The sequence below is a fragment of the Bidens hawaiensis genome, unplaced genomic scaffold, assembly GCF_021521415.1.
Source record: "Bidens hawaiensis isolate Kalapana, Puna unplaced genomic scaffold, B.hawaiensis_p1.1 tig00004685_1, whole genome shotgun sequence".
Lineage (NCBI taxonomy): Eukaryota > Viridiplantae > Streptophyta > Magnoliopsida > Asterales > Asteraceae > Bidens > Bidens hawaiensis.
In genome coordinates this window covers 1200711-1224899 of record NW_027491287.1, presented here as the reverse complement: position 1 = coordinate 1224899, position 24189 = coordinate 1200711, and the positions used below count along the sequence as shown (strand labels likewise).

Sequence of the window (24189 nt, the reverse complement as noted above, 5' to 3'; positions counted from 1 at the left end):
AATTTCATTCTTAAAAGTTATTTCTTTGTAAATGTTTATTTAATTGAACTTTAATGTGCTTCTATAAACTGATTAGTATAGTATAGTGCACATATTTTGGTTTTTATTCAACACATTTGCAATCTTATCATGTCCTAACTACATGAACATGGTTACATGATCCTTTTAGTTTTGATTTTTTCTGAACATGGTTATATTCCTAAATTACAGACACAATGGCTCCAAGGTTTTTTTTTAGGGTTATTCATCATCCGAAATCAAATTTTATGGTAAACATGTTAATAACTATATAATCAAAAGTATGAAGATTGTTTTTAGGCCTCAATATATAACTGCTCAAAGAAGCTTTAATTTAAATTTACAAATTGTTGTATGAATTGGTGTCTATCGCTTAATTTGTAGCAATATTGCATGACTAATTATCATGCGATCAGCCTGGGTCTAGGTTTAAACAAAAAAAAAAAAAAAATAGGGATTGGGTGTTAGTTGGCCCCCCCCCCCCCTTTATTGAGATAGCATCGTTATTGTTATAGTGCCATTTTGATGGAGAGATACGCCTTATATATGACATGGCCATGCTTCATTTTGGTCTAGCTTTGCAGTTAAGACTTTCTGCAACTGATGTGGCTACCATATAGGTCAGGTACTATTCTCATCCATTCTAATTTAAGTTTGTTGTTAATGTGGCGAAATGGGCGGGCCAAACAGTTGGGTAGTGGTAAATTGACCGAAAACACTTTGTGGGTATTTTTATTGAATAGTGTTTTAGATAAAACTGGCTGCAGAGGTTTTATTATATCGTTTATTTTGCGCAGGCTTCTATTGAGAGGTTTCGGGTACCCGATGAATTAAAAGACTAACATATAGAGCATGAATGCAACCGATTTCTGTAAAAACTCGCATCAAGGGTTTCGATACAACAGTTTATGTACTAGTTCTTTAGGTGGTGGTATACATGTAATTTTGAAGATTGATAATACAACCCTTCAGTTCAATATTTTTATCATTTAACACACATTTTTAGTATAATTCTTAATGAAAAAATAAAAATATGGTTGTGGCACTTGCACCTAATTGGAATGTCTTTGTGTCACTTGAAACCATAAAATTTATAAAAAAAACTATCTAACACCGCATTGCTCTAGCAAAAAATTAAAGAGAAACCATGTATAAAATGTTGTGCATTATTATTAGGTGTTGCATTACTATTTCAATTTTCAAAATAATAGATATTATCAATGCTGGTTTTCCCAGTTCAAAACAGGTTTTTCTGATTTGCAAAAGTAGCCAATTTTTATTTTTCGATTTATTTGTTGTACTCATACATGTGACTTTGACGGTTCCCGGTTGGACTGGTCGGTTCGGTCCAATTTATAAAACACTTTTTTTGCATCTCCCATGGGTCAAATGATTTGAAATTTCTTTGTATAAAAAATCAGTATTAATGCACTATTTTTTATAAGTGAAATAACTTGAAAAAGAATGTTGCAAGTTAACCCCACGTGCCAATTTCAAAACATTTTTTAAATATGCGTGCTTTTATCATCGGCTACTTTGGAGGTTGTGATTTTCTAACACACACTGGGCAGGGAAAAGCTCACTATCATTCTTTGAGAACTTAAACTTTATGAAGAAATGGAAATCCGAGAAGAACCAGTTTATTGATGTTTTAGAACATATACAAAAGATATAAATAGTTATTTTTCATGTATTTTGTAAATATATAAATTATTATAACGTATAATACATATTTATATAAATAGTTTAACACGTTTTTTTTATTTCGAATGTATCATTGTTTGAATAAATTTATTTGTTCCAACCCGTGTTACACACGGGTACCTAACCTGGTTAGGTAATAAGTAAGAATAAAATAAGTAATAACCGTCAGAGAACCGCTAATACTAAATTCAAATCTACTGTTACATGCCAAAACCTTAAAATCTCCAAACTCATTCAACATTCTCCAAAACAACCTCAAAATGGAACCAACCGATGACACCGGCATCAGAGTCTACACCCCATCACCATCACAAACCACCACCACCACCGCACCAACCACCCGCAGGAAACTAACCCAAAAAGCCCTATCAAAATCCGTACAAAAAACCCTATCAAAGGCTTGTTTGGATTCTTTTGGGGAGCATGCAGTCCATTGTAAAGAATTACCAGGCTTTAAATATCGACATGATCTAGTTCGAGATGTGCTTTACGACGTCCTTAAGCGGGCCGGGATCTCGGCAAAAAAGGAAGCCCCAGTGAACTTCTTAACCGACCCTTTAGATGGGAGATCAACCCTACGACCCGCTGACATTCTTGTTTTTGGATGGGAAAAAGGGAAGCACGCGTTCGTTGATTTGACAGGTGTGTCCCCCCTCGTTGGGCTACGGGACCATGGGTTTGTGGTGGGTCATGCGATAAACAAGGCAGAGGCGGGTAAAGTAGCTAAGCACGAGAAAACTTGCCTTGAGAATCAGCACGTGTTCATACCGTTTGCTTTTGACACCTTTGGCGCTCTCGGCCCTGACGCGGTTCAGTTCCTTAAGCGGGTTCAGCAGGTGGTCAGCAGTAACTCCGCCCATGCTAAAGGGAACGTTGTGTTTAGTAGGGTAGGGTTTGCTATTCAGAAGGGGGTAGCGGCGCAGCTTGTTGCCCGTCTATCTGCCGTTAGTCTGTAATTGTCCCGGTGTAAACATCAATAATATTAATAAAAAACTAATATGAAACCAAAAAAAATATTCGAGACCCTATCAAAAACCTCATTACTTGCCAACTTTCTTCCTACCGGAACATTATTAACATTCGAAATGGTCTTGCCGTCGATATACGGCAAAGGCCAGTGCAATGCTGTTTCTATACTCATGATCAACTTCCTTTTAGTCATTTGCACGTGTTCATGCTTCTTCTTTCACTTCACGGATAGCTTTCATGGCCCTGATGGGAAGGTTTACTACGGGTTTGTGACGCCGTCCGGGTTGAAAGTGTTTAAACCGAGTGCGGAGATTGAGGTGCCAAATGATGATAGGTTTGTTCGGGTTGTGTTTTTCTTTAATCTGATTTTGAGTTTTTTTGAGTCGGGTTATTCGGGTTTTATGTTAAAGGGTTTATTTGGTTTTGGGTTTATTTGGGTTAATTGGTATTTGAGTTTCCGGTAAAAACGTAAGATCATAATGTTTGTGGAAAAAATCATATATGTTTACATATAAACAGGAAAAACAAAATAAGGGAGGAAAACTAGACATTTTTTTAAAATCCTTTTAACGTGGATTAACTTTTTCTAACCCAGTTATCAGGGCTGGCCCGTGGCCTAACGAAATCAAATAAGAGCTTTAGGTCTGTACTTAATTAATGACTTAAAATAAAATAAAAACCATTATTATAAAGACATATTATAATATAGACAAAATAAACTGAAAATTATGTACATTGGTTATGGTAAATTTGGTTATTGTTAAGCTGAAGCCGGTAGGTCATTAGTTTGTGATTTGTAATAAGCATGTTTTTTTATATCTTTTATTTATTATTCACAATATGTTCATGAAAGGGCCACAGAATCTCATTCTGATTTAGACCCCAAAAATCGTTGGGCTGGTCTTTGCCAATTACCGAGCCAATTATCACCTTCCGGTTTTGGGTTCCATATTCGGTATTCTAGTTAAAGTAAAAACGACAACCCTGGGTGTCGCAAACACGTGACATGGGTTCGGAGGTTGGGGCCTGTTTCGAGTTAATGAATATCGAGTTCATGTTTAAATGTACAATTAGAGAAAAATATCTAATTAGTTTATTAGATAAAGAAGGAAGTTTATTTAGTATCAGGTTAGGAGTCTGATTTGGTAATCGTAACAAAGGCTCACTGTAACATTATAAACTGATCGAAATTATCAAGATTATGTTCGTTTTGAGTTATTTTCTAGATTAATAAAACTGGAGAGTCCATTACAAAATCGTGCATTTCAATTCTCGTTTACAATTTCTGATTATCAGTTCATCTTCGTGAAGGTATAAAGTAGGAATAACGGATTTCATACACACGTTGATGTCGTCCATGGTGTTTATGGCGATTGCGTTTTCTGATCATCGGATTACGAATTGTTTGTTTCCTGGGCATGGGAAGGAGATGGATGAAGTGATGCAGAGTTTGCCGTTGATGGTTGGAACTGTGTGTAGTGGTTTGTTTTTGATGTTTCCTAATACTAGGTATGGGATTGGGTGTTTGTCAGCTTGATTGGCAATTGTTGTTTTGTTTTTGGTTGTGAATGTTTTTATATGTTTGTATCTTTGACATGATTTGTTGTTCACAATTCGGTTTTTATTTTAGGGTGTGATGTTATTATTGAATGTGATTAGAATGTATTAAAGGTTAATAAGTATATGTTATAGAAGTAATATATAGTTATCATGTACTCCAGAGAAAGGTTAATATTTTGGCGAGGCGAGCAGTGGCGAATCTAGAACACAATTTAAGAGGTAGCGTAATTTTTTTTTAACCGTACATTAGAAGAAAAATAATTTACTAGTTTCCCGAGTGCAGACACCCGGTAACGCATTTTGCACCAACCAGCGGCTAATTAGATATTTTGCGAGTTCCATGCCCTATTTCGCATAACGCGTGTGGTGGCCTGGGATATGCGTTTGGTGTGCACCAATGCTCGATAATGTGTTTTGCTCGTACAAGCGCCTGGTTACGTGTTATGTGTTTCGGGCCCGGATTCGTGTTACAAACATACTAGGCCGGATTACCCCTTTGGTATGTACCACACCCAATTATCCATTTGACGCGTACGGGCGCTTGGTTGCCCGTTTCGTTCGTATTGGCACTTGGTAACGCGTTTCACATTTGCCTTCACCCGGTCATTTAAGTTGGGCTTGCGAGGCGGCGGCTGGCGCTGTGGTGTGGTGTGGAGTGGAGGCCGGCGCTGTGGTGTGGTGTGAAGCAGTGAACTCAGAACTATGAAGCGGCTGCTGTTGTAAATGGATTAGTGAACCGGTTTTGGTTTGGGTTGGGTTGGGTTGGGTTGGGTTATTAGGTTTTTTTGTTTGGGCTTGGGCTTTTGATGAGTTTAAAACTTAAATTGGTTGGGCTTAAAATCATAGGGGTTACGTTATATTTTTTCAGGGGTAACGAAAGACGAAAACGAACAAATTTTTTTTTACACTACCGTTAAAAAAGTTGAGGGGTAGCGGAGGCTACCCGTGCCCTCTATGTATGTCCGCCACTGGAGGCGAGTTATATATGTTTGGCTTCTTGGAATGTAATAGCTCGATGGTTGGACACACATTTCCCGTCTTATTAATCTTTTGTGCTTGGACTCAAGTAGCGTGTCTAACTCGAAGCAAAAAGTGGCGGAGGCTATTGCTAGCTTGACGTAATAGATGTGTTATGATTACTTCAGAACGACATTGTCTATCATAAGAATATGATCGGAGATAATATTTTTTTTGTCATTGTGGATTACTCGTATCTATGATTCATATGGTTTGTCCATATGATCGTTAAAGAGTCAAAGATCGGATTCTTTAACGGTCGATATCATCACGATTTGGTAAAAATACCATTGTGAAGGTGTTAAGCTAGCTAATATTAACAACATTGATGATGCATGCCAAAAATGGGGCCAGTCTCATGTAAGTATATATGTAACGTATTTCTGTTATGTTCCCACAGAAACATATGTTTGATGATGACAATGTTGTTACATGCATGCCCACTCCCATGTGAATAACATGAACAATCACACCTGCGAAGATTCTGCTGAGGAAAGGATTTTTGGCCGTTACTCCTATTTGATATACATAATATATACTACACAATAATACTAAATAATAAATATTTATGAGATATCTGGTATATGCCTATATTTTTATATAATACCCAATATATGTTAGATTATAACATTCATAAATACGAAGTATATTAATTTTTTTTATAATAAAAGTAATTTGGTATATATTAAATAATTGTAAAAGTACGTAATGATGTGGTTACTAAGGTAGAGGTTTGGTACTGTGGGAAAGATAGAGGATTTTTGAGAGGTTTGAAATTTGATAAAGATCGTGTAAGTTTATGAGTTTAGTGTTAGAGATGCTCTAATAAATGGTTATCATAGGTATTGGTACCAAATATTTTACTACACTTCTAGCATTTCTTTTTTATAACTTTTATAATTCCAAACTTATAACAAAGTCAAAATACTATTTATTATATTTTTTATTTAAAGATTGAATTAAAATATTCACATATATCAGACAAGTATCACCTAATATCATAACGTCTCAACTCTTAACATACATGTCTTAATGGTCCTTTAATTCATTTCCTATCCCGAATATTTACAATTATTTTAGACAAGTTCGAATTCTTTTAAGATCCTGAGATGGCTTTTATTTTTTTACACTTCAAAGGCATTTTAGAGTTCACAAGATGCAAAATAAACAAGTTAAATAAAGAGACAAAAACAGAGTGATTAATCAATAAATTGATAGCTTAATTTTGCATCAACTAAACAAGTTAAAAAAAAAAGAAGGTAAATAAAAAAATTTACTAAATATGAAATTTCAAGTGGCTCCAACTCCAAGGAAGTCTATAAGTGGTGGTGAAATGTCAATATTAGCCTCAGAGAACTGCTGGCTTTGTGAAACTTGTGGTGCTGGTGATACTGAAGGGGTAGTACTAACATTATGTACACCTGAGCTGCTGCTGCTGCTTCTGTTGTAAACATGATCATGGTAATACTGATGATTCATCATCAATGGTATTGCATGTTGTTCATGATCATGATCATAGAAGTTGGAACCATTCATCCATGATGTGTTGTTGCTACTGAAGAGGTCCACCATCTTCATAATCTGAGTATTATTCTTGCCACCTGAAATTGTAAGATGTATCTTTAACACAAAGAGGGTACACTACCACACTATACTATATAACATGGGTCCATGTACTTGCAAACTTTAATAGTTTGTAGCATCATACATTGATAAATTATAATTTATAATCATATGTCAATTTAGTCTTTTCATCCTTTTAAAGTGTGTACTCAAATGAGCGTATAGTGAAAGTTATTAAGAAAGCACCTGACTTGACACGTAAATAATTAAATATAGATTAAAGAGATAGTGACCCAAATTGGGTTTTAATGGTTACTTGACGAGATTTTAATAAAGTAGATTCTAAAAAAATCGTTGGGTCGCTATTTATTTTTAATTAGTCGAAGCCGATGGGATTATTTAGGCGTCAGACAAGATTATTTTGGCTTTCGATGAGAGATATTTTTGCCAAGATTTATTTTGGTTGCCGACGAGATTTTTTGGACAACTAGCAGAATCTAGTTGGTTAAAATCCCGTTGAGTAATGACTAAAACGGACATTTTTTCAACATTCACCAGTCAAATGAACACTTTGGTCATTATCCCAATAAAATGACTGACCGGAGACGAGCTCAAACGGTGGTTGATGAGGAAATGTCCCAATGCAAGGCGGCGGTGGCGGTGGTGGTGTGTCTAATCTTGAACCAGTTTGGATTTGACTTTGACCAAGGATTCTTCTTTTCCTATGAGCATTTGATTGTTCTCTATATTTTCTTGCCATGATTACATGCCAATGGTTCTTGACAGCATTATCAGTTCTACCAGGAAAGAGCCTTGCGATCAAAGCCCATTTGTTTCCATACATTCTGTGAGCAGTCATCAGTCTTTCTTCTTCATCATCACTAAATGCTTTCCTGTTAATTCTTGGATCTAGTTGGTTAAACCATCTCAATCTGCAACTCTTCCCTAAAGTTTAATTTCAAAAACAAAACTCATTAGAAGATATTAATCTAGGATAAATTAGTTATTGATGTAATTAATTAATTACGCGATTTATTTTAAGGGATAGTGACTAAAATGTCCGTTCGACTAGTCAAATTAATAAAATGTAAAATGCCTGTTTGTCCGACTAGTCATATTTACTTAACCATATTCTGCCACTTATCTTAAAAAAAAGAGATTGTTTTGGTTTACAAGATTATTTCGCCGGGGTGACATTATTCTGAACAAGTGGCAGAATTTGATTGGCTAAAATTATCGTATTAAAGGTTTATCAAACGAACATTTTCTTGATGTTAGACCAGATTCAAATGACATTTTTATCCTTATCCCATATTTAAATTCAAACTTGTTCAAGTAAAAATAAAACACTACTAGAAAACAAGTTATTTTCCTACAAAACTTTCCTACAAATTTCCTACTACAAGTAGTTCCAACATATTTCCAACAAAAAAAATAAGCTCCAACTTTGCTACAACATTATCTAATAAACATTATGTTAAGTCAAAATAGTTTTTGTACGAAAGTTATAGGAAGTTTACAACCACTTTTTTGTAGCAATTTTGTAAGAAAATTTACTGGAAAACGGTTGAAAACGATTTTCAAGCATGTGTTTTTCCAACGTAACTTTTTGTTGGAAAATTGTTAGAAATTGGATTTTCCAACAAATTTCCTGCGAATTCAGTTGTAGAAAAACATCTCTTTTTCTAGTAGTGAAAAAAACGAAAGAAATAAACTTATTTTGATAAATACTTTTAAAATCACCTATTTTTGTAAATAATTTTTTTCTCACACCCCGTTTTAGTAAAAAACTCTAATTCAAGTGCCATTTGGAATTTTGAAAACTAGGAAATAGATGCTATAAATTTAGAAACTTATAGCTAGGCCAATCATTTAGTTTTATAAAAAGACACATTCAAAAAACATAGTTAAAAAGTAGAAATTTAGAAATTTAAATGGTTTCTAAATGAAGTACCAGATCTTCCTTGAAGTTTCTCAGCAATAAGGTTCCAGTTTTGTGGACCATAAAGAGCCACAAGCTCTTTAAGTTTAGCATCTTCAGCTGGTCTCCAATGGCCTCTTGCACATGTCTTTGTTTGTCTCATAATATTATATCTGCCACTGAGGTTAAGATCAAGTTCTTCTGGTTCTTCTTCAATATCTTCTTCATCTTCATGGACGTTGGTGAATATCCTCACTGGGAAATGATCTAGTGAAGAAGATGAAGAAGAAGAAGATGATGATGAATGGATGAAATGGTTGATTATATTAGTGTTGTGAGTGTTGAGAGAGAGTGAACGAAAAGAGTCTGAGAAAACCATAGTCAATGGTTTAGTTTCTTGGTTGTTGTGGTTTAATAAGTTTGGTATATATATATATATAAAGCAGATACCTTGATGTATGTATATGTATATGTATGTGTTTGTGTGTGTGAGAGATAGAGAGACGTACGTGCGGGTACTGCTACAAAAACGTCATATGCTTGTTAAAGAGATCTTGATATAGAGATATAATTTTGTGTGTGTGTGAGAGAGAGAGAGAGAGAGAGAGAGTGGATTTGGAGCAACAAGTAGAAACAGGAAAAGCATTCTTAACAGAAGTCTTAATAATCTCCGCACACACTCGTGGGGTGGGTTCAAAGAGAAGAGATCATGTGAGTGAAAATTGTCATATAAAAAGATAAAAAAGTATTTTAGCTCATCAATTTAGGATAACTCTAAGGACACACATAGTGGGCTCGTTTAGGGCTCCACAAAGAGCCAAACACTGCCCGGCCACTCGTTTTCGTCCTTGTTTTGTCGGGGTTCGGTGTATTTACAACGCCGTTTTGCATTGTGGTGGGGCCATGCACTCGTTTTGCGATGTTTCCCTCCCAATGTCCCACAACTACGTGTACTTACAACGTTCATTTAGGTTGTGGGTTGTTTTAGTTTTTTTTATAAGTTTGGTTTAACTTGAATGCAAGGCATTATTAAGTCAAATATAGTAGGATAGTTATGAGATCCAAGTGTTTGATGACCGTATTTGTTTGGTTAATGCTTCAATGCTTGTTTTACTAAGTTAGTGGCTAGCTCGGTTGATTTTTATCGGTAAAACCTTAGTGATTTGTAATGTGTAAGTGCTTGCATATCTAATGTACCAGTACTAGTCGAGAGTTGTGGCCGCTTTCATAATACGTATGATAGTAAAAAACCAGTGACCATTATTGCAAGCAAGGCGAAACAACTTGTTGGATCCCGACCTCGAAAGACAACATGGCCATATATAGGTGGTAGCAGAGCGATTCAATACTCGGATAATTTGTAATGATCAATTATTCAATTGTTCTTTAAAGATGCATAAACAATGGTGATGGGAGAATAGCATGTTGGTTGGTTTGACGAGCGATGCTTGAAGAAAAACGTCGAAGGTCAAATAGTAATAATAATCAAACGCACCTCGAACCGGTGCTCCAAACGACGAAATGGTGTTCCAATGAAGGTGTTTAAAGTTACAATTAACAAAAATCATGCCATTTTGAATATTTTTCGAGGTAAGTTTTATATCAGTCGACTCATATCACTATTCCGATCAAAAATCTTAAAACACCGATTTGAAATTTGGAAAAAAAACTTAAAGGCGTTAAGTTGTTTTTAAACAGACTACAGAGATCCTTTTTTTTGGGGGGGGGGGGTCCACTAAGTATTATAAATAACTTGGTCTCATTACAAAAGATCCTTGTTTTTGTTTTCCCTTTGAGCTTTCCTAATATACTTAGTAAATTAGTTAAGTGTATTATCCTTAAATGTATCTAGTTCATTGGTTACTTAATTAAAAAAGAAAAAAGTTTAACCAAATCCTTAACTTAACTACACATATTAAACCAAATTAGTGTATTGGACCATCAAAAAAAAAAAAAAAAAAACCATGAGGGTTCAAATCCATTTGTATTAAAGTTTAAGGACTACAAAGGTTTCATTAAACCACAAACAAAATCTACTAAATCGTTGATTGTGTTGGATTGAGCAAGTGATCTACAAGAGCTTGTGGTACGAAATCAATGAAAGCAAGGTTCAAACTTCAGATCTCCTCTAAAGAGAAATCATGCGCGCGCTTATGGTCCTTAAAGAACGATTACTAGTTAAAAATTTATTGTTTCAAACCCGATGAATATTACTTATTCCCTGGGCTCAAGTCCACCCCAGGCACCTTAAGTGTTCTAGGCTTGTTTGTGAGGATACGGTAGTTTATTTGGACCACGTCTCCCGTGTCTCGTTCTCTTTCTAGTTTCTCCCACGTCGAACCAAGCGACTCCTAGACTTTCGCATATGCTCTTGTAATATTATTAGGGATGCCAAAATTATATATTATTTCTTCACAATTATAATCCTTAACCTGAAATTTCTTTTCAGATGTTGTATTAGACATGACAATATGTTGGTACAATTCACAGAAAGATATATAACTCCAATGCATGGTAGCTAGCTGGCCTAGGTAGCTAGGTCTATTGATATTCTACAAAAACTTGGACCATATCATTAGGTACAGTACAATCAAAACCTGCACAGTCACGAGGGGTGGAAAGTGAAAGAAAGAAAAAAAGATTGATTGATGAGTGTAATCTATCCAAACACACGAGCTGATGGATCTTGTAGCTTCAAATATGCCATATATGGATACTTAATTTAATAAACAAATAAAAGGCATTCAATGTTTTTAACAACTAGTAATGTTATGCATATGCCATCCTACAAGCCTGCCTACTAATTAATCCAGTCAAATACGTAAACCACTTATTAGAATATACATTTAATAAGAAAAATAGTTGACTTGTTTACTTTCAATTGAGCAATACCCGGAGATAGAGAATATGTCATATGAAGAAGCGGCGGGTCAATTGAAAGCGTACGAGGAGAGGGTAAAATTCCAAGGTGAGATTAAAGATACACGAGGTAAATTATAGTTTAATCGTGATAATGAACAAGAAAAAACAAGAAACGATAGTGTATTATCGTCAACAAGGCCTCGTGGATGAGGTAACCGTAATGATAGATGTCGAAGTTGGGGAAGAGGAAGGGGTCGTGAGAGTCGACCCAGTTAAAGCAATGACCAACGAGAACCGGCGGAAGGACAACAAGTCAAGAGTCCAATGGAGAGAGTATGGTCATTTTGGGTATGAATGCATGAGCCAACAACCGAAAGAGGAAGAGGCGAATTTGACTCATGAAGAGTTGGATAAGGGATTATATTGAAGAATAACGAGTCGGTTTCAAGAAAAAGGGTAAATTTGAAAGTTAATCTTGAAACAAGTTACAAGAATGTTGAAGGGGTTAATTAGTCTAAGTTTAATTTAGCTAATTAGTATTTTAAATGTTAGAGTTATTTAGTTTAATTTAATTAGTAGAGATAATGATATAATGCTAGCATATATTATAAAAGAGAGAAGTATTTGAGTAGGATAGTATAGTTTTTCTAGTTATATAAATAGAGGGTCTATGAATTACGGTCATAGGATATTAATATTTGATCATTATATTTGTATAAATAATTGTATATGACATTTATGTTTCTAGGGAAGGTTAACGTACAAATGCAATTAACGTGTTAAACGTGAGAATCAAGTAGGAGTAATTATATATACAAGTGGAGTAATTATGTAATTATATCATAGAGTAATATCATAACTACTCTATGATGTAATTACATAATTACTCTACTTGTATATATAATTACTCTATTTGATTCTCACATTTAGCACGATAATTCTATTTACATTTTATCCAAACACTATGTTTCTATTTATACATTTTTACTTTATATATGCCTATATGATTACCACTTTAGACATCATATTGTAGCCTTTTGTAACCTTGGTTAGCAAAATATATTCTTCATATACTAGGTAATATACTTACGGATATAATCATGCAAGTATGTGACCATAAAAAAAAGTACTTAAAAGACCCGATACGTAGAAGGATTTTCGATACCCTGCCCGACAATAACTTTTGTTTTTATAGACATTAAAAATTATGTGAAAATGATTAAAAAATTTGTTGATTATAGTTATTTATAACGTAACAAAGACATATAATTCTTAGGGCGCATTCGCTTCACGGACTTTTTTTAAAGGATTTGGAATTGGAATTGGAATGTTTAAGAATACCTATCATGTGTTTGGTTGGTTAATATGTATTGGAAATGGAATCTTCTTCATTCTTTTTTTTTAAAGAACGAGGGCAAAGGCGGAAACGTTTTAGTTTTTTTACATTTTTCGTTTTTTGATTTATATTTTGAGTTATGAATTTTTTATTAATTTTTTGAATTTTTTTTGGAGGGATTTTTATTGTTAATAAGAAAATCTTTAACAATCCTTTCAAATAGGTGGGATTTTAAAATCCCATGAAATGTCGGATTTGATGGGATTTAGTTTCCATTCCTATTCTATCATTTAATGAAACGAACATATCAATTCATGGGATTTAAAAATCTCATTCCTTAGAATTCCTTACAAATCCTTGAAACGAACAGGCCCTTAGTGTATTTATCTACAAAAATTATGCATGAGACATGTTTAAACATGCATACAAACATGTGATTGGATATATGGTATTAATGAACACCCACGTTTAGTTATATATACTTTAATTTTAGCAACACAAAAATTTGTTTTAATTAATATGTTTTATAATTCCCATGTGTAATATTGACTCACCTGATGTTATATATGGTTTGGCTTTTCTTGTGTTTGTTATGAGTTGGTACGAAGATGTTAACACCACATGAACTATGCAGACCCACAATCATCCTTATTTCCGAATCTTTCAAAAGATATAGCCCCACCTCGGGATGCAAACGAGTCGAGCTGCTCGCGAGCCACTTGAGCTCAGAACGATAAAAAAAACTCAAAACGAGCCGAGTGTTTTTGTAGGTTCCCCATTATGCACCAACAGTTTTCGAGCTGAGCCAAAGCCTCAAATTAAACTTGTTTAATTACCGAACCCAAGCTCGAGTCCTGTATGATAAACTCGTTTATGCTCGTCGAGCAGATGTATTTTTTATATGTTTTACCAATAATGAATTTTTATGTACTGTTTTTACACTGCATAGTTGAGCTCCAGCCGAGCTTTGGTTAGTGTAAGGCGCTACACGAGCTTGAGCCAAGCTTACACTCGTTTAAGGTTTTCTCAAAATATACAAAAATATTCAAAACTTATATATGTTAATTAATAAATAAAAGAGTCGAGCAGAAGCTTGAAAAACAACTAACAAGCCGAGCTCAAAATTTAGAAAAATAGCTTAGAACGAGTTAAGGGCTCTCATAGCTCGGACTCTGCTCGTTTACACCCCCACCCACGCTGTTATATACAGTCAATGAGTCAAAATTGTACAATTGAAGCAGGCGTGATAGGTGAATTAGGATGCAAAAATACAAGAAACGTGTAGGGGTAGATATGTAATTTCAGATGGGGGTGGTGCATGAGAGGGCCTGTGTTGACTAGTGAATGCTGAGTGGTTGACTAGTATTTGTCAGTATCTTCTGTTGAAGATGATTTAATGTTATATAATATTTATATATTTAGGTTACGTCAGTATCTTCTGTTGAAGATGATTTAATGTTATATAATATTTATATATTTAGGTTACGTGTGTTGTGAAAAAGAGAAAGGACAATCTTACATTGGTTCAGTGCAGTGATTGGTGGAGAAGATGTTTGGGTTACATTTGTGTTTGGATTATTCAGATTTGGACAATTTGTGAACTGTCTAGTGTGCACGTGTGTGTGCACACGCACACACCCCTTACCTAGTTATCAAACTAAAACCCTAAAAAGCTACCAACTTTGATAAAAAAGATTAAAAATATATATAGTAAAACAAAATACTATTTGGTTTCCTAGTCACGAAGACCGTAGAGGCTAAGATCAAAACTTATCAGAGTTCGAAGGGTCGTGCATAATAATTTTTTTTTGACCCCTAAGAGACTAAGATCAAAAGTTTTGTTTTTAGTAAGATCGGTTTTGTTATTCAAAAGAAGGTTGTTTCACAACATGTTGCTCGTTTCCCTACCAATTTATTGTAATAGTTTTAGTTTAGCGATAAAACCCAAATTTAGTTTGTAAACAAACAAGAAAAAAAACTATAGTTTTTGTGCTCTAGCAATGTAGTGATATTGATCTTTGGAGCATTCTCATCCAATGACTTATTTTATGTGAGAGATGTTTTATAATTTAGAAAGTGATTTAAGGTGTTGTGAGTGAAGAATTTTTGCAATTTAGAAAAAGCAGCGATTTTATAGTATATTTAAAAAACTATTTTTCACCTCCTATAACTTTTTAATATTTTTTGAAAATAGTTGTGAGTGAAAGAGAGAGAAACTGGAATGATAAATATATAAAAATAATTATTTAATTAAAAAAAGAGAAAAAATGTAGTGTTTTTAGTGTAATTTTATATTTAAAGATGATGGATTTAATAAGAATGATTTTAGCTGCTAAAGCCAAAGGTTTTAGACTTTTAATCACAATTTTTAAGGCATTAATGTAAAGTGTCAACCACCAAATATTTGAGAACCATCAGATGAAACATTAAATACTTGAATACAATACATACAAATATCTATAAAAGAATATAACTATGGTTTCTAGTTATTCATAAATAATGTAATACTATAGTTTCTACAATTATATACAGTGTTCATATAACTCTATTTCAATGATAAAGCTATATAGTGTACGCAAGCAGTTGAGTGCCAGTATGGGTGTTAATAATTAACAGTTATAACTTATAAAATTAATAACAATTCATCATGTGGTCAAAGATTTGGTTGTTGTAGTCAGGTGGTGCGAGTGTATATAAGCAATGGACCATTGATTTGGTTGTTATAATTAATATATATTTAATGTGTTCAAGATGTATACACCATGCAGCACTCTCACTTGTTTAATTTTTTTTACCACCAACAAATAGAGAATTGCTTAGTACTACGTTTGAGGCGTCAACTGACTCAATCTTGCCATCGGAGTCCTTAAGCTCCTCTAAATTATCTCAAGTTCTGGTGAAAACCTATCCGTCAGAATGTCCACTGGTGGTATAACCCAAACACCCTCAGGATTGAACTGGAGATCACAAAGATCTCAGTCTTCCTTCTTTGAGCTACTCATGCCCTCCTCAAAGAGTTGTCTTTGAGGATCGAACCTAGATCTTCATTAAGGAACCAGGGCTTCCTACCAATATACTATTTTTACAACCATAAACAGAGAATTGTCTAAGTACTTCGTACGGAATTGACCAATGACAAAAGACCACTGTCAGCTGGCCCAACTCAGCCACGATTGTAATAAAAGCACATGTTACCGAAATTGGTTGGAAAACAGAAAAAAAACACGTGGTTTGGTTGTTGCTCAACTTAAATGGCATGTGTGTGCTTGAAATTGTCATTTATCTTATTAATAGAAGGTTGCCAAAGAAAAAAAAGCACATGACAAGTATATATTTAAAGATTGAAAAACCTTATATTGTTTTCTAGTATGAAATGTGCTAGAGATAACGTGAAAGTTATTCTTTCTTTGATGGTGAGTCTGGATGAGTCAGAAAAATCACTACTGACGATTGAAATCTTATCTCTTTTAAAATCGCTTGGGTATTAGGAATAGTTCGAAATGTTATTGGAAAAAACTTGATCCAAATTAAGGACCAGATAACTTGTGAGTGGTGGTGATTGATTGTGCGTGTGTTAAGGCACCCACACAATCCAAGTAGATCATTTTTGCCCATCACTTCGCTCGGTGTTCTGTTAGGCTGAAACATCTGACTTAAGTACAGTTTTAAGGCCAGGGTTTCATCCCTGAAAAATTGAACGTTAGTAACCTGTCTCGGCCCATTCGGGCCCACTCAGGGGCGGACCTATGTGTCTGGTAGGGAGGGCGGCCGCCCACCTTAAATTTTTTTTAGTGTTATTTGTATGTGAAAATCCCGAACGTCCCCCATAAAATTAGTGTTAAGTCCGATGTCGTCCCCCCCCCCCAAAGAAAATAAGTCTTGGTCCGTCACTGGGCCCACTCTTGTCATGACATTGTAATCATGTCCAGCATGACCCATTCTTGAGTTTAGACATACCCAAGAGAACCGAAAGGCAAAAAAACTAGCCTGAACGTACCCGTTAATGATGGCGTGGGACGTGGGTTGTGACGGCTAGGCCTAGCAAATAGCTAAAATCAATCAAGATCTTCCAAATACGTAAAATGCGCTTAAAAACGCTTGTAACACACATGGTAAACAACTAGTTTATTATCGCCAAATGCTAAAACTCTCAATGATACAACAATATGGTTTATGGTAATCACCAACATGATCAACTGCTCCCAAAGATATAACAATATAGTTTATGCTTAATAGTAATGCTATGCATCATAATATCAATCCTTAAGATAACTAATCAATCACAACGGGCGGTTTCTTGATCTTTATCGTCATTATCCATATCAGCATTACCACCATCTACTGTCAAGAAACGAAAAAAAAGAGACAACAAAAAGATTAAAAATTTTGTTTCAAAAACTAAAACTTGTTGTTTCAAAAGTCGATAATGATACCTTCGCCTTCACCAGCAGGAGCATAAGCCGAGCGCCTTGAACGCGACTGTTGTTGTGGTGTTGGCTAATTAAACAAAATGCAAATCTCATAAGAAACAAATTCATTACATTTATATTTCAAAATGATTATTTTGTCAAGTAATTTGACAGTCTTGGTATGTTAATCGCATAAATACATAAAATACACATATACGTGAATGACGGAAGTACCAAATACCTGTAATTTGGGACGGAGTGCTTCTAACGGTCCCTTGCTCTTCTGTCCTTGCTGATGCACAAATAACAAGTTATTAATAACCAATCTGTAACTGGAAAAACCCAAAAAAATCGAAGCAAAATAACCAAACCCAAACATAAACCGACGGTTTGGTTTCATGCTTTCGTAGTAACTGAACCGAATTTATGGCTTTTAATTTTTAACTTTTAATCTGAACTTTTAACTAATTTATAAAAATTTAATAAATAGTGTACCCAAATATGTTAGGGCAAACGTATAATAATCAACAAAATATTAATTAACAAAAGGCTTCAAACCCAAGTTCATTACTTTGGGCCTTTTATTCCTCAAAAATTTCAAGCCAAAAAGATAAAAACCAAAGGCGAACCAAACCGAACCCATACATAAAACCGAAATACCAAAACCGAACGGTTTTGAAAAGCTGGCTACAGTCCAAAACCGACCAGTGCACACCCCTAACGAGTTCTCACGATCATAAAAAAAATTTCAACTACTTACCTTTCCAAGTGCCCAATCAGCAGAATCAAAGAAAGCCCGGTCATGATCCTGTTCAATAATAACCAAGAAACATGTCAAAATCTAAACTTTAACGCTCGTTTTGCTTCCCGACAGCAAGAAAATTAATAAAAATCCAATTTTTACCTTTGAGATTAACGGAATTTTCTTCGGTAACAACCCACCATACTTTTTCTTGATCACAGCTTCCTACACAACACATCAAGAACATATAACACTGTTTGTTTTTCTAAATGTGAATAATTATAACATAATGTTCTTGAGTCTATAATATACCTCTTGCTCCTTAGAGGGCATGGAGTTGACTTCATTAGTTTCAGCCATTTGGTGCTTACTATGTTTGACTGAAACCTATGAACAACACAACATTTAGCAACAATAAATAAATAAAAAATTCAAAAAAAAAAACACCGAAACATGAAAGAACCCTTGATTCCATGTCTATAAAAGATTAGGCTCAAGCTCGACTCGTCTCCAGCTCTGTTTCTAAAGCTCAAGTTGGGCTCGCGAGTAGTTGTTCGAGCTCGGCCCGACCTCGACTCATTTATTATTATTATTTTATTTACATATATTTATAATAATTTTTAGATACATTTTTATTTATAACTTTGAATATAACATAATATATATAATTAGTTATTGTTATCATAATTTTACATGAAACAATAATTACTAAATAAATACATATATAAAACATAAAAGTTATATCAATCATGGGCCCCGGCTCCAGCTCGATAACTGAAGCTCTGACTCATTTATCAATTAAACAAGCTTATTTTTAAGCTCAACCTCGTTTAAGCTCGGCTCAGTTCGAGCTTTTTGTGAGCTGATCTCGAGTAGCGCGCTGGCAGCTTGACTCGTTTACATCCCAATAAACGAACACGGGTTCCATGACACGTGTACAGACCCAAGATCCATATCAGATTCCCAATGCCAATATCTATGGTTTCTAATCTTTATCTACCCATAATCTTTTATAACAATAAAAGCAAAGATTTAGATATTAAGTATATAACCCACAAGTTTATGCAAACATTAAGTCAAATAATTTCATAAATTAAAACACCCACAAAAAATAATCAAACTAAAATTATAAAGTTTGAATCTTTAAGTGAATTGAGTCAAAATTAATTCAAGAAATGAGGAACCCACATCATTAATTACAAGAATTGTTAAATAAATTCAAGAAATCTTGAAAAATAAAGGAGTTGACTTTATGGTTTGACTTCTTACCTGTATCGATGAACTTGAGGGAAATTGGCAAATTGTGTGAAATTGAAATCAAGATTTGTTTTCTTTGTTTGATGGTTTATAATATGAAAATAATAATAAATAAATTTAGTTAATTGATTTAATACGGTAATGTCAATCAAGAATATTATTATTATTATTATTATTTAGCCCATTATCGAAGTGGGCTATGTGCCCATAACATGTTTTGTATATAGAGATCAAATCACAATCAAATACCCGGTGACTTTCCGGGAGTTTACTGGTTCGAGTCATATTTGTGAGAAAATATCTTATGTGGGTCAAGCGTATTACTAGAGTGGGTCTTCATGTAATAGATTTCGGGTCACAAGCGCTGTTTATGATTGCATATGTGACTATGTGAGTGACATTTTGTCAATAGGTATAAAAGATGGTCGGGCTTTGTTGGTCATTAAAAAAGAAAGATCACAATCAAATATTGACGAGGCTACTTGCTTTGACAGATTACAATGTGTGTTTTGAAAAATTGACTAATCATCATTTGATTATATTTTATTTTAAACATAATTAATTAACACTTTTCTATATTTGTATTCACAATGTGTAAGGGTACTCAAGACACCACTCGGTTACTATATCGGTTTCATGGCCTTGTTTGGTAACACCGACAAATTCAGGATAGTGAAACCGATTGTAAAACTGAGGTTGTGGACTCGGTTAGTCAATGCTTGTTCGGTAACACCTCCCCTAGTACAATCAGTTAATTGAGAGACCGAAGGTGAATGATTACATCCAACTTCCAAGTATAAGTGTATAACAATAACATAAGGGGGTTTGGGGTTAAAGCTGTGAGAATTCATTATTTTCAACTACTATTTGATAACCGAGTCTTATATAACATGCTATTTTTATGGACACGTGACATCATTTGGTTGGCTCTGTTATTATTCGTCCAAAGTTTTGATGTTATTTTTGCTATTAAAGATTTGAATTTAAAAGTAAGTGGGTTGAGAGTCAGAGCTTTTGTTGTAACCTGTGTAAATTCAGTTGTACTTTTGGTCACATGGGCATTAGCATAATATTTTATGTCAAATGGGTGTTTTGAGTTTCTAGTTTTCAAGGGTCAAAATAATTGTTTTTGTTTTTATTTTTATTTTTTCATAAAATAGTTATCAAAAGGTTTTAGAGTGGTTCTTGAAATCCAGCAGAAAGTTCAAAAAATATATTATTTGATGGAGTAGGAGGTTGGTACCCAAAGTTGAGCAGGTTATGGTATAGACCAAAGCCAAAAAGACCTCATGACAACTAATAAACAAATGTTTTATAAATTCTATACCAACTCAACTATGTTCATGTGCTATATATTCTCACACTTTCTCAAACTATTTCAATACCATCTTACAACATTTCCTACTTATTTAGGCCTTTTGACAATCAAAAGAGCGGAAACTCGAAAATGATGAAGGCCGGACGATTGGAAGAGGGTGATGCATCCAAGGTCCCAGTGCCAGTCGGTTCAAACAAAGGGATTTCAGTGGCAGATCTTATATTGCGCCTTGTTGGCATCGCGGGTACTTTAGGTGCCGCCATTGCCATGGGAACTAATGAACAAACATTACCTTTTTTCACTCGGTTTGTGCGTTTTAACGCACAATATGACGATTTCAGGTCTTTCAGGTGAGTTTTACCACATAGACCTAGCGCATAATCTTGTCACGCGGTATTTTTGTTTATATTTAAATTATCGTCAATTATTAAACATAAATAAATCTAGCACCAAATGTTTAAACATTACTTTTAAAGCAATTTCTCTTTGATTCAGGTTGTTTGTGATTGTGAACGCCATCGTATGTGCGTATTTCTTTCTCACAGTCCCATTATCCATTGTTCACATTATGAGGAGTGTGGCGAGAGGAACTAGAATAATCTTGATTATACTTGACACGGTAATACTACATTAATATTCAATACAGAATCGTTGTATCCCTGCAAGGTCTAGATTATGTACTAGACCAATATGGATACAATGAAACATGATTTATTTGAGTTTCTTAAATTAAATTTAATAAGTTTTAAACACTTATCATTTTTTTTAAAGATCATGCTAGCTCTATTAACCGCTGGGGCATCCGCGGCTGCATCAATAGTGTATCTAGCCCACAACGGAAACAGTTCAACAAACTGGTTACCCGTGTGCCAACAATACGGGGACTTTTGTCAAGGTGCATCCGGTTCACTCATTGGATCATTTGGAGCTATCGTGGTGCTTATACTAGTAATCTTGCTAGGTGCCATCGCGTTATCACGACTATCAAAACACAGGCTTTGATTGACTATCAAATTGCGCGGTGTATGTGGGTTCGATTGTGTGTGATTTCATTTTCACCTTGTGTTTCTTGAATCTTGATTGATATTGTGTGAATTATTGGCATGAAATGTAATGAAAAAGTTTAAAAGACATATATTTGACAATTTAATTTTATACAATTTGCTAAGCTAGTACAGCCACAAGATCATCAATCGATTTCAATGTCTTCTCATAGTATAGATAAGATTCGTACACCTTAGGGGTTCTAACATAGTAATCAAACTGCAAAAAGAAAATGACACGCATTATGTAATAAAGTTTTGATTCCCAAATTCCAACGGTAAATGACGATAAAGTAAAACATCAAATAAGCGAAAAAAAATGCTAGATATGTTGTGACGAAACGTTTATGAAAAACCTATATAAGAAAAGTTTATTATTATATATAAAAAAAATTGTTTTAAAACGACAGAAATAATCATCTACTTGTATATTCTTGTAACCTAGGCATTCAATTCGATCAAACTAACTGCATATTAACTAAAAGCTTAAAAAAACCAGAATATTAATTATGATCAAATCAAAATAACTAATATTTAGAGCTTAATTACCACTAAGTTATTAAAAACTTGGGCATTTTGAATCACATTCTTCAACCTTTTTTTTTCATATTCTCATTTATCCACATACATCCTTGTCTTAAAAAGCTCTCAGCTTAGACCTTGTTTGAATAAGGCTCGGTCGAGATTGGCTCGTTTTCAAACGATTTAGCCCGAGCCAAGGTAAGTTCGCTCATTAGCCAGCCTGTTTTTAAATTAAAGCCGAAACTTTAATTTATGTGAATTTTAAGCCAAATTTTTATATGATAAATTTAGTAGTTTATAAATCTATAGTTTGTAGCTTATTAATATGTGTAAAATTACAAAACTTTAAAGACAAACTAGTTTGCTAGACAAGTCACACGCTGGCTCGTGCTAAACATTTCTGCTCGTAAGATGAACAAGCCGAGTCTATCAACTCGTTTGTAAACAAGTTGAGCCCGAGCCCACCCTGTCTTAGAAAAGTCTACGGGAGTTCGGTTGGTATTTGAGTTCTCTCTCCCATTATCATAATTTCTTATATCTATTTAAAAATGCTTTAATTTATTTAAAGCATACAAAAGGACCAACACAAGTAATGGAGCAAGTGGAGATATATACCTCAGCCATGTCATCAACCAACTCATTAGCAACTTTAACATAAGAACTCTTCATGGTATCCGGTACAATCGACATCGCATTCTTCAAATCCTGCGAAAGATAAGCCGCCTTTAACCTTATATAAAACAACACATACCTCCATGACATTGTTTCCAACATGTTCCTAATACTATGCAATCCTTCCCTAGTTTGCTTAATTCGTGCCACCGCGTCTTCTGGTGACAACCCAGGCTCGAAAAAACGCTCTTTTATGAATGAACGGGTGCCCCAGTTTTCGGCTAATGCAACATGTGAATTATTAAAAGTGTTTAATCCTAGTAATGAAATGGAAGTGGCAATGATCAACCTACGGGTATGGGAATGTGTTTCGTGACCGGGTAATGTGGCTCGTATAGGTGGAATATGGGTGCGGTGATGGCGGGTGGTGGTGGTTATGGGGTGGAAGAGAGTGGTGGGATTGGTAATAGGTGTCATGGTTGTTTAAGGATATGGTGGGAGTTGAGGTATGATGTGAACATTTGTGAAATTTGTTGATGAGGTTTTTCGGGCAGGTTTTTAGTTGCTGCCCGTGATCCCACATGGACCTTAGGTTTTTGATGATGTGGAATTTGTTATCTTTAGTATGTTTTGTTGTGACAAATGGACCTTGAAGTTTAGAGTACAATACATGATGTTGAATCTTTGTTGTATGATAATGTTTTCAAATGTTACATCCAAAACAAATTAAAAATTACTCAACTTTGATTGTATCAAGACTTTTAACATGATAAGCTTTAGGGGGTGTTTGGTATTTCTTATTTTCATCAACTTATAACTTATAACGTTTTAAAAAGTTAATAAGGTATATAAGGTGTTTCGCAAACCATACGGCCTTATGGGTTTTAACTTATGGGCAAGGCAAAATAAAGGGGTTTTGAAAAGTTAGGAATCTCTAACTTATTAACTTAATGGGTTTGATTTACCTATTACACCCATCTAACCCTCAAAACCCATTACACTCCCTTTAAAAAAGAGTGTCATTTTTTAGTAATTTTGGTTTTCCTTAACACGTAATTTAATCCAAACACTTTGTTAAAAACTTCTTTTAAAATATATAAGTTTACAAGTCATTTTAACAAAAAGTCATTTTTCACTTAAATAAATAATCCCAAACACACCCTTAGGGGGTGTTTGGTAGAGGGAATTGAGGGGTGAGAAATGGAATTGGAAAGAATTCTCTTGTTTGTTTATGAAAGAAAGATGTGAGAAATGGAAATAAACCATTTCCATTTCTCTGATTTTGTTTCTCTAAAAAAAGCGGAGAATTGGATTTCTAGAGTTTCATTTCTCAGCC

At 34.4% G+C, this 24189-nt stretch overlaps 5 protein-coding genes across 6 annotated transcripts; 2 read left to right on the top strand and 3 right to left on the bottom strand.

Annotated features, from left to right (window-relative positions):
* Nucleotides 1-1982: 1982 nt before the first annotated feature.
* Nucleotides 1983-4432, top strand: LOC143627573 (protein DMP9-like). The gene is made up of 3 exons (XM_077097360.1): nucleotides 1983-2120; nucleotides 2745-3025; nucleotides 4003-4432. The coding sequence occupies exons 1-3, from the start codon at nucleotides 1983-1985 to the stop codon at nucleotides 4226-4228; spliced, it is 645 nt and encodes a 214-aa protein (XP_076953475.1). The 3' UTR covers nucleotides 4229-4432.
* A 2108-nt stretch (nucleotides 4433-6540) lies between these two features.
* LOC143627572 (uncharacterized) lies at nucleotides 6541-9131 on the bottom strand. The gene is made up of 3 exons (XM_077097358.1): nucleotides 8786-9131; nucleotides 7432-7776; nucleotides 6541-6869 (listed from the first exon to the last, which is right to left on the bottom strand). The coding sequence occupies exons 1-3, from the start codon at nucleotides 9129-9131 to the stop codon at nucleotides 6559-6561; spliced, it is 1002 nt and encodes a 333-aa protein (XP_076953473.1). The 3' UTR covers nucleotides 6541-6558.
* A 7845-nt stretch (nucleotides 9132-16976) lies between these two features.
* On the bottom strand, nucleotides 16977-19506 carry LOC143627571 (uncharacterized). Of its 2 annotated transcripts, none has more exons than XM_077097357.1 (7): nucleotides 19371-19506; nucleotides 18414-18488; nucleotides 18264-18326; nucleotides 18120-18167; nucleotides 17601-17651; nucleotides 17384-17447; nucleotides 16977-17288 (listed from the first exon to the last, which is right to left on the bottom strand). In XM_077097357.1, the coding sequence occupies exons 2-7, from the start codon at nucleotides 18459-18461 to the stop codon at nucleotides 17227-17229; spliced, it is 336 nt and encodes a 111-aa protein (XP_076953472.1). In that variant the 5' UTR covers nucleotides 18462-18488; nucleotides 19371-19506; the 3' UTR covers nucleotides 16977-17226. The 2 variants fall into 2 exon arrangements, with proteins under 2 accessions (XP_076953472.1, XP_076953471.1); XM_077097356.1 differs by having other exon boundaries at nucleotides 16980-17291.
* A 1261-nt stretch (nucleotides 19507-20767) lies between these two features.
* Nucleotides 20768-21678, top strand: LOC143627633 (casparian strip membrane protein 1-like). Its single transcript, XM_077097414.1, has 3 exons — nucleotides 20768-21026; nucleotides 21172-21295; nucleotides 21448-21678. The coding sequence occupies exons 1-3, from the start codon at nucleotides 20806-20808 to the stop codon at nucleotides 21676-21678; spliced, it is 576 nt and encodes a 191-aa protein (XP_076953529.1). The 5' UTR covers nucleotides 20768-20805.
* A 102-nt stretch (nucleotides 21679-21780) lies between these two features.
* LOC143627634 (photosynthetic NDH subunit of lumenal location 2, chloroplastic-like) lies at nucleotides 21781-23453 on the bottom strand. Its single transcript, XM_077097415.1, has 2 exons — nucleotides 22857-23453; nucleotides 21781-21939 (listed from the first exon to the last, which is right to left on the bottom strand). Exons 1-2 carry the CDS (start codon nucleotides 23328-23330, stop codon nucleotides 21841-21843), a joined length of 573 nt encoding a protein of 190 aa, XP_076953530.1. The 5' UTR covers nucleotides 23331-23453; the 3' UTR covers nucleotides 21781-21840.
* Between the last annotated feature and the right edge of the window lie 736 nt (nucleotides 23454-24189).